General features: G+C 58.7%; 1 gene segment (V, D, J or C); it reads right to left on the bottom strand.

Annotated features, from left to right (window-relative positions):
* Nucleotides 1-1,824: 1,824 nt before the first annotated feature.
* LOC100959317 overlaps nt 1,825-9,761 on the bottom strand; it is a 20,950-nt gene continuing 13,013 nt past the window's right edge. Inside the window, 5 exon segments of the C gene segment in view lie at nt 1,825-2,363; nt 4,348-4,680; nt 4,826-5,149; nt 5,403-5,741; nt 5,857-6,168. Coding sequence covers nt 2,170-2,363; nt 4,348-4,680; nt 4,826-5,149; nt 5,403-5,739 — 1,188 coding nt within the window.

The following is a 9,761-nucleotide window of genomic DNA, read 5'->3' as shown; positions in this document are numbered from 1 at the left end:
GTGTTGACGTGCTTGGGACCCGGGACTCCTTCTTTCCTCTCAATTCCTCCTTTGGAGAGGGGTGTCCACCCCACATACATTCCATCATTGCATCTCAGGGGTAGATAGCTAGTCTCACAGGTCCATAGACACAGAGGACTTTCACTGCACACCTGATTCTGGTGACATGGAGATGAAAGTCTGGCCTCACAGCTGAGGCTGGGATGGGTCAGGAAACTTCAGGTTGCTGGTGTGGATGAAGGTATTTTGTGTCGAGGAGAACTTGAGTTCAGGGGGTGGGAGGGTGGACTGTTACAGGCCGAGCTGTGTCCCTGAAGGTCCCTGTGCTGAATTCCTAACCCCTAGGGTGTCAGCAAGTGCCCTTATGTGGAAATCTGGCCTTTGCACATGACATCAAGATGGGATGGAGCTCTACAGGAGCAGGGTGGCCTGGCGTCTGCAGGGAAAAGGGACACTTGGACATGTACACAGCAGGGACAGTGCTGTGTGAAGACTAGGGGCCACCTCCGGGAGATAGTGGGGCCTGAGCCAGAATCTCCCTGTTCTCCAGCCTGATCTCCAGCTGAGAACAGCAAACGCATGCTGTCTTGGCCATGCAGTGTGTGTACTGTGTCACACCAGCTGTAGCTGTGGTCCTAAGCCAGCAGCCCTATGGCCTGCAGAGGCCTCCTGCCCAGCCCTTAGGGTATGTCCTGGCCGTGTCTGCCCCTCACTGTTCCCCTGGCCTGAGAGGTTGAGCCTGTAATGAGCCACTTAACCAAAGTGAAGCTAGAGCCCAGAAGGAGCCACTGGGAGCCCAGGGCTGCAGTGTGGAGCTCCCCTGGGGCCCAGCTGTATAGCTCCCATGCTCCCCTGGATACTCCCTCTGTGAAGGCCAGCTAAGGCAGCCAGGAGGTCATGAATCTGGCCATGACCTCATGGAGTCACATGCAGTGGGAGGGACAGGAGGCCCCAGACACCCCCATGACAGGTGCCCAGAGCTAACCTTCAGTACCCACAATGGCCTCCTCCTGGGACCCACACAGGAGCTATATCCCCAAGACACCATCCTGGACTAATCCTTTTGCCCTGCTCCTCTGCATTTTATCCACCACTCTCCACCTGCCCTCTGCCTTTCCCTGACCTTGCCTTTGGCCTGTGCCACCTGGCCCTCTCCACCACAGCCCTGTGAGCCCACACTCATGCCCTTGATTTCAACTACGTGCCCCATGGCCAGGTGTCCACCTGCTGGATGTCCCCACCTTGTCCCCTGGTGGCTGCTGTGGACTGTGTGCTTGTGCCCCAAAGTCACAGGTGGACATCCTTAGCCCACATGATGGCCCTGGGAGGAGGCCAGGGCAGTGTTTAGGTCTTATAAGGGGGACCACAGAGATCTGCTTAGCCCTATCCTCCTCTGAGCACATGGTGAGGAGATACCTCTGAACCAGGAAGGGGACTTTGCCACACCCAGAATCTGCTGTATCTGGGTCTCAGACCTCCAGATGCCAGAGCCACGAGAAACAAATGTCTGCTGTTTCAGCTCCCACCCTCACGGTCAGACACCCTAAGGCCTGAGTGTCTGTCTTGAGTCCAGATGGTGTTTGGGAGAGATGCTGAGACCTCTCTTGCCCTCCTGCCTGCCTCCCACAGGGCAGGGCCAGCCCCAGCCTCACTTATGTGGCCTTTCCTGGTGCCTCATCCCACCAGCCTGTGCTGAGATAGCCCCTCTCCCATGGCTCCCCCTGGAATCAGGGTCCCCCTAAAGATGTCCAGGTGGCATGAAGGGTTGGGAAAAGGAACAAAAGTCCTTCCCTAGAGAGCAGTGCCATGAGATAAAATACACATGTTTATTTTAGGGCAGCAAATGTGTGCAGGGCAGCACAGGCTTGGGCAGACCCTCACCCCACCCCACATTGGTGGGCACCTGGCTGGTCAGATGGAAGCCGCTTTTCGAGCTCAGAGCTGCAGGGCAGGATCTAAGCACAGCAGGGCACAGGATGGGATGCAGGTGCTCTGGGCTCGCAGCGGAGACCTTCTGGTCCGTCTCTTTGGTCTCTGACACTCTCTCACTGGGCAGTCATTTCACCTGAGGTGACAGAGACAGTATGGATAGTATTTCCCACTGTTGGGGCAGGAGTAGGGCCACGATGACCAGGCAGGAGGGCATCCAAGAGTCCCCAGGACTGATGTTCAGCACAGGCTGGGCCCTGTGCCATCATGCTCCCTGCAAGCAGCCTCCTCCAGCGTGGTGCCCCTGGGCTTCTCTACCTTGAACAAGGTGACAGTGGTGCTGTAGAAGAGGCTCAGCAGGAAGAGGACGATGAAGGTGGAGGCGGTGGTCCACAGACTCTCGAAGCCCTCCTCCTCAGCACTCACCTCTCCCTCTGCAAGGGGACAGAGGCAGGACTTAGGTTCAGATGTCCATAGCTGGGCCTGTGGAATGACCTTGGAGCAAAGTCAGCCTCCCAAGACCTGAGCAGGAGGAGCCATTGTCCTTCAAGCCTCCCTTGGCCACTTAGCTGTGTGGCACTAAGCATGGTAGATTAGGGGACAGTGGAAGGGAAGGAACAGAGAAAGGGGTGCTCACACTCTGTGTACATGGTGTGGGCTCTGTGTGTACCATTTGGGCCCTGTGTGCACTGTGTGGTCCCTGAGTGCACCATGTGGACCTCATGTGCAAGGAGTGGTTGCCATGTACAAGGTGTTGGTGCTGTGTGCACATTTTGGGTAGCCTGCCGATGTCTGTCCTTGGGTGCAGGAGCTCCAGGCTCAGTCTGCACAAGTCTAGAGCCAGCGGGGGCTGGGTCTCTAATAGCCTGATGCAGGGGGTGGGCTTGGGGTCAGGCTGAGCAGGGCAGTGACCCTGAAGTCTTATCCTAGGACCTCTGGAGAGGCAGAAGGACCATGAGAGACACAGCACATGGACAAATGGGTGGACAGGGAGTAGGCTTGGGAGCCCAGCAGAGTGGCAGCCAGTATGTCCTGGGCTTTTGTGGGGGAGGGGCAGCATGGCCAGGGCCACTTGGGCTGAGACATGGGAACAAGCCCTCCCATCCCTGTGGATTGGAATGGGCAGGCAGGATGCCTGGGCCTGAGTGGTGGCCCCTTACTTTTTCATTCTCATGTGAGGCTGTCCTGGTGGCTTGTCCTCCCTACCAGGACGATGGCCCTTGGGACTGAGTTAAACTGACAGCTGAGCTTCACAGAGGGATGAGGGCATTTGGGGGTCTGCAGCCCTGCACAGACAGGTTCTAGGGGGCATCTGGAGTTTAGGCTCTCAAGGGGCCAAGAGTGTGTGAGGGCCCAGGCAGCCCAGTGGGGATCAGTGCCATTTGTGGGGTGTGGAGACCTGGCTCAGGCTCCTGCCTTTGCTGCCTGCTGGGGCTGGGAAGCAGGGGGGTTTGCTGGGGCAGAAGGGTTCCGTGAATTTCCGAGGCTTCCTACTGAAAGAGGCAGCTGCCTGCACTCTGAGGCCAAAGTACAGATGTTGCAGCTTCTCAGGACACAGCCCAGACTCTGGCTCGGCTCACAGGTGTGTGCTGGGGGGCCTGGGCCTCCCTGAGGAGCTGCAGCTGGCTCAGCCCTGGCCTGGTCATAGTGGCCTTCATCAGAATCCAGGCTGGGCCTTCCAAGCTGAGACAGGAGGACAAGCAGCGCTTCGGGCAGGGAGCAGAACATGGGAGTGCAGAGTACCAGGCAGAGGCACCAAGTGACAGAGGGACGTGGGGCTGGTCTGTGCATGTGTGTGGCTCCTGTGTGCACGTGTGTGCCCGTGCATGTCTGTGTCATGTACTTGGCCTTGCATACATGTTCACATCTGTGTCTGTTGTACACCTGTGTCCATGTGTCAGTGCATGTGCATGTTTCTGCATGTGTCTTTGTGTGTGTGTCTGTGAGTGTTGTGTATGTGTGCTCACCACGTGCGAGTGCTACCTGATCCCAAGAGGCCCTGCCTTCTGATGTCTTTCTGGAAGCAGCAGGGGTGTGGGTGCGCCTGAGTTTGGCCAGCTGTGAGCACTTATCAGGCATGCGAGGGCTTCCTGAGGCTGCTCAGAGGTACCAGGTTGAGGCAGGGCAGGGGTTGTGGTGGAGGGTGGTCTGCAGGGTAGGCGTGGGGTGGGTGCAGCACAGCCCCAGCCCCAGCAGGTGAGAGGGTTGTGCACTCAGAACCAGTGAATTTTGAAAGGATATTTTTATTTCTAAGTTTTATAAGATGCCCATCTCACCCTGTTGACATGGTTAGTTTGCACACATGCACAGAGCAACTGGCCACCCAGAGCCTGGGCTGGTCGGTGGGCCAGAGGGGTCAATAGCAGGTGCTGGCAGTGTCAGACATGACCAGGGACACATTGTACAGGGTGGGTTTACCAGTGGACTTGTCCACGGTCCTCTCGGTGACCCTGTTGGGCAGGGCCTCATGGGCCACGACACAGGTGAAGGCCTCCCCTGAGTTCCAGTCCTCCTCGGTCACAGTCAGGAAGCTGTGGGCAAAGTAGAGGCCTGGAGCATGGGGCTCAGGCATCGAGGCGCTGGTCACATACTTGTCTGAGGCCACAGGCTGCCCCCTCTGCATCCACTGCACAAACACGTCTGCAGGGGAGAAGCCCTTCACCAGGCAGGTGATGGTGGCTGCCTCCCGCAAGTTTAGCTCTTCCCGGGCTGGAGGCAGCATGTAAACATCGGGCTTGTGCAGGGCCACATCTGTGGGGCAGAGATGGCATGAGTGTGGGGCGGGTGCAGGGGGTGTGGGGTCGGGGCATGAGGGGGATTGGGGCATGGGTAGGGGGTTCAGGGCACAGAGGGGGTTGGGAGCTCGAGGTGCTGAAAAGTTGGCTCAGGGACTTACTCTTGGGCTTGGAGATGCTCTGCTTTAGTGGTGAGGGCAGGTCCGTGTGGGCCACTGTGCACGTGAATCTCTCCCCTGAGTTCCAGTCGTCCTCACAGATGCTGGCCTCACCCATGACACTGAAGGTGGCATTGGGGTGGCTTTCAGAGATGTTGGTGTGGGTCTTCAGGGGCTCGCCATTCTGACGGGTCCAGGTGATGATGAGGCTATCATAGGTGGCCAGGTCTGTGACCAGGCAGGACAGCTTGGTCGACTTGCTGAGGAAGATGCTGGCAAATGAGGGAGGGATGGTGAAGACTTGGATGCTCGTGGCTGGACCTGCAGCTGAGAGAATGTTGGTCTGAGCAACTCCACAGATGTGGCTCCAGGTGGAGTTTTGGCTGGCCTTCCCTGGTGTCCCAGTGCAGGGGCCCTGCCCGCCTGCCCTGCCCTTGGCCACTCTGGGAAGTGAGGATCAGAGAGCAGACAGCATGCCGGGCAGCGCCGGTGAGACCCACAAGTACCTGTGTGTGTGTGTGTGTGTGTGTGTGTGTGTGTGAAGGGAGGTGGGCACTGCCCTGGGGAACAGGCCACTCACTGGTGCTGCACATGGAGGACACGTTCTTCAGGAAGGTCAGGCCTCTGTGATCCACGCGGCAGGTGAACACGTTCTGGTTCAGCCAGTCACTCTCATTGATGGTCAGTGTACTGGTGACCTTGAAGGTGGAGGGCCCAGACCCTTGGGCCTGAGCCTCCACTGGGCCCGTGGAGAAACCAGACTCCAGCCGCTTTCCATCGTGCAGCCAGGACACTTTGACCTGACGGGGGCTGAAGTCTGTGGCCTGGCAGATGAGCCTGGACCTGCGGGGGCTGGTGCTGGAGAAAGCGTCGCGGGGTGGGATGAACACAGTCACGGTGGGGGGCTGCTCCAGCATCACTGTAGTGAGGGGACATGGTGTCAGCCTACCGGCTCCCTCCTGCCCTGGCCAAGCTGGCCTCTGCCATGGGGGTATCGGTTACCAGTGTGGGGGTGGGGGGCTGCCAGCTCTCACCTGGAAGAGGCACGTTCACATTCTTTTTGACTTTGTTGTGCTCCACCTGGCACACCAGGTGGTTGTCTGTGCCCAGTAGGACGTCTTTGGAGGGCAGCAGCACCTGCGAGGTGGCCGTGTACTTGCCCTCCCTCAGGATATCTGGAAAGCTCCTGAAGCTACTGATGACAGATGAGTTCTTGTAGTTCCAGGAGAAGGTGACGCCACCGGGTAGGAAGTCCCGGGCCAGGCAGCCCAGCACCACAGTGCTCGTGTCTAGGGGGGAGTTCTCACAGGAGACCAGGGGGAACAGCGCTGGGGGGCTTGCAGTCCCTGAGGACCCAGGAGACAAAGAGAAAGGGTTGAGGAGCTGTGTCCTTGGGCCTGGCCAGGCAGGGGTCTCTGTGTACCCACCCCTGGGGCTGTGGGGGACTATCCTCCTCTAGGCTGTGCTGGCCTTGGTGGCCCCTCAAAGGCCTGGGTGATGGGGTGAAGTGAGGCCTTGGGCCTCCCTACAATGCTGCTGGGGGGCAGGGAGGCCACCTGAGCACTGACCTGCTGCAGAACATGGCACCCAGTGCAGGGAATGCCTGGGGGCTCTAGGATGGGCAGAGGAAGCAGCCCTGGCCCTTGCTGCTGGCCCTGGGCCAGCCCTGCCCTCCTTCTATGGTGTTGAAGCCTCTGTATTGGCACAGTCAGCTCCCAGCACCGTGGGGCCTAAGTGGAGGGAACATTCCCCCCAGCCAGCTACCCAGGCTAGTCTTAGTCCAGTCCACTAAATCCCCTGAATAGGTACATTAAGCCCGACTGAGGTTAGTGAGGATGGGTATGAAGAGGACCCAATGCAGTTAGGTTAGCTGATGCCCACGTCCATCTGGATCACCAGAAAAAGCCAGCACAGACTAGAGGAGGATAGTCCCCCACAGCCAGCAGGTGCCAGCTGAGAACATTCCAGCCCAAAGCAGCTCAATGATTGTACTTTGATCAAAACAAAACAGCAAGATCAGCCCTGTGAGATCAAGCTCACCTTAGAATAAGAAAGGGAAATAAACCACCAAACAAGGCCAGGATAGAAGAGCCCAGCTCAGTCCAGTTCAGCCCAGCCCAGTTTATCCCAGTTTAGCCCAGCCCAGCTCAGCCCAGCCCAGCTTAGTCCAACTCAGCTCAGTTCTGCTAAGCCCATCTCAGCCAAGCCAAGTCCACCTCAGCTCAGCTCAGCTCAGCTCAACTCAGCTCAGCCCAGCACACCTCAGCTCAGCTCAGCTCAGCTCAGCCTAGCTCATCCCAGCTCAGGGCAGCTTAGCCCAGCTCAGTTCACTTCAGCCCAGCTCAGCCTAGCCAAACTCAACTTAGCCCAGCCCAGGTCAGCTCAGGTCAGCTTAGCTCAGCCTAGTTCTGCTGAGCCCAGCTCAGCTCAGCTCACCTCAGCTCAGCTCATTCCAGCCCAGCTCAACCGAGCTCAGCTCAGCTCAGCTCAGCTCAGCCTAGCCCAAGCCCATCCCAGCCCAGTTTAGCCTAGCACAACACTGCTCAGCCTAGCCCAGTTCAGCCCAGCCCAGCTCAGCTCAGCTCAGCTCAGCTCAGCCCAGCCCAACTCAACCCAGCTCAGCTCAACTCAGCTCAGCCTAGCCCATCCAGCCCAGGTTAGCCCAGCACAGCACTGCTCAATATAGCCCAGTTCAGTCTAGCCCAGCCCAGCCCAGCCCAGCCCAGCTTAGCTCAGCCCAGCCCAGCCCAGCTCAACCCAGCTCAGCTTAGCTCAGCTCATCCCAGCCCAGCCCAACCCAGCTCAGCTCATCCCAGCCCAGCCCAGCCCAGCCCAGCTCAACCCAGCTCAGCTCAGCTCATCTCAGCTCAGCCTAGCCCAAGCCCATCCCAGCCCAGCTTAGTCCAGCACAGCACTGCTCAGCCTAGCCCAGTTCAGCCAAGCCCAGGTCAGCCCAGCCCCGGACAACCAAGCTTAGCTTAGCTCAGCTCAGCTCAGCCCAAGCCCACCCCAGCCGAGGTTAGCCCAGCACAGCATTGCTCAACCTAGCCCAGTTAGTCCAGCACAGTTCAGCCCAGCCCAGTTCAGCCCAGACCAGCTCAGCTCAGCCCAGCCCAGCTCAGCTCAACCCAGCCTAGCTCACCTCAGTCCAGTTTAGCCCAACCCAGCTCAGCTCAGTTCAGCTCATCCCAAGCCCATCCCAGCCCAAGTTAGTCCTAGGTCAGCCCAGCTCAGCTCAGCCTAGCTTAGTTCAGCCCAACCTACCTCATTTCAGCTCAGCTCAGCTCAACCCGGCCAAGCTCAGCTCAGCTCAACCCAGCCAAGCTCAGTTCAGCCCAGCTCAGGCCAAGCCCATTTCATCCCAGTTTAGCCTAGCACAGCACTGTTCAGTCTAGTCCGATTCAGCCCAGCCTAACCTAGCTCAGCCTAGCTCAGCCCAGCCCAGCTCAACTTAGCCCAGCCCAGCTCAGGTCAGCCCAGCTCAGCTCAGCCCAGCTCAGCCCAGCTCAGCTCAGCTCAGCTCAGCCCAGCTCAGCCTAGCTGAGTTCAGCCCAGCCCAGCTCAGCCCAGCCCAGCTCAGCCCAGCTCAGCTCAGCCCAGCTCAGCCCAGCTTAGCCCAGCTTAGCTCAGCCCAGCTCAGACCAGCTTAGCTCAGCTCAGCTTGGCCCAGCTCAGCCCAGCTTGGCTCAAACCAGCTCAACCCAGCTCAACCCAGCTCAGTCCAGCTCGGCTCAACCCAGCTCAACCCAGTTCAGCTCAACCCAGCTCACCCTAGCTCAGGTCAGCTCAACCCAGCTCAGCCAAGCCCAGCTCAGCCCAGCTCAGCCCAGCTCAGCCCAGCCCAGCTCAGGTCAACCCAGCTCAGCCCAGCTCAGCCCAGCTCAGCTCAGCTCAACCCAGCTCAGCCCAGCTCAGTCCAGCTTGGCTCAACCCAGCTCAGCCCAGCTCAGTCCAGCTCAGCTCAACCCAGCTCAGCCCAGCTCAGTCCAGCTTGGCTCAACCTACCTCAGCCCAGCTCAGTCCAGCTTAGCTCAACCCAGCTCAACCCAGCTCAGTCCAGCTCGGCTCAACCCAGCTCAACTCAGCTCAGCCCAGCTCAGCTCAACCCAGCTCACCCTAGCTCAGGTCAGCTCAATCCAGCTCAGCCAAGCCCAGCCCAGCCCAGCTGAGCCCAGCTGAGCCCAGCTCAGCTTAACCCACCTCAGCTCAACCCAGATCAGCCCAGCTCAGCCCAGCGCAGCCCAGCTCAGCTTAACCCACCTCAGCTCAACCCAGCTCAGCCCACCTCAGCCCAGCTCAGCCCAGCTCAGCTCAACCCACCTCAGCTCAACCCAGCTCAGCCCACCTCAGCCAAGTTCGGCTCAGTCCAGCTCAATCCAGTTCATCCCAGCTCAGCTCAACCTGGCTCAGCCCAACTCAGCTCAGCCCAGTTCAGCCCAGCTCAGCTGAGGTTAGCTCAACCCAGCTCAACCCAGCTCAGCCCAGCCCAGCCCAGCTCACCTTAGCCCATAGCACTTCAACTCAGCCCACCTCAATCCAGCTCAGCCCAGCTCAGCTCAGCCCAGCTCGGCTCAATCCAGTGCAACCCAGCTCAGCCAAGCTTAGCTCAAATCACCTCAGCCTAGCTCTTCCCAGTCCAGCTCACCTTAGCCCAGCTCAGCTCAGCCCAGCTCAACTCACCCTGGTTCAGCCTAGCTCAGCTCAGCTCTGTCAGGCTCAGCCCTGTTAATCCAGGTAGCTCTATCCATCCCGACTAGTTTCTGAACTCTAGGTAGAATTGCTTGAAAGGGTCAAGGCAGCAGACCCTCTTGCCTGGCCACCATACATCCATCATTTTGGAAGGCCTGAGCTACTTTCTAGGATGAAGTAATGATCTAAAATTCAAAGTTGCATTTTTAACATAAGTAAGGACAGTGCAGGCCCTGCTCTCCCCATGTTC

The sequence above is a fragment of the Otolemur garnettii genome, unplaced genomic scaffold (genome assembly GCF_000181295.1).
Source record: "Otolemur garnettii isolate 467f Iridium unplaced genomic scaffold, OtoGar3 scaffold00410, whole genome shotgun sequence".
In the NCBI taxonomy this organism is placed as follows: Eukaryota; Metazoa; Chordata; class Mammalia; order Primates; family Galagidae; genus Otolemur; species Otolemur garnettii.
The sequence above is the reverse complement of the archived record's forward strand: the minus strand, read 5'-3'. Positions and strand labels throughout refer to the sequence as shown.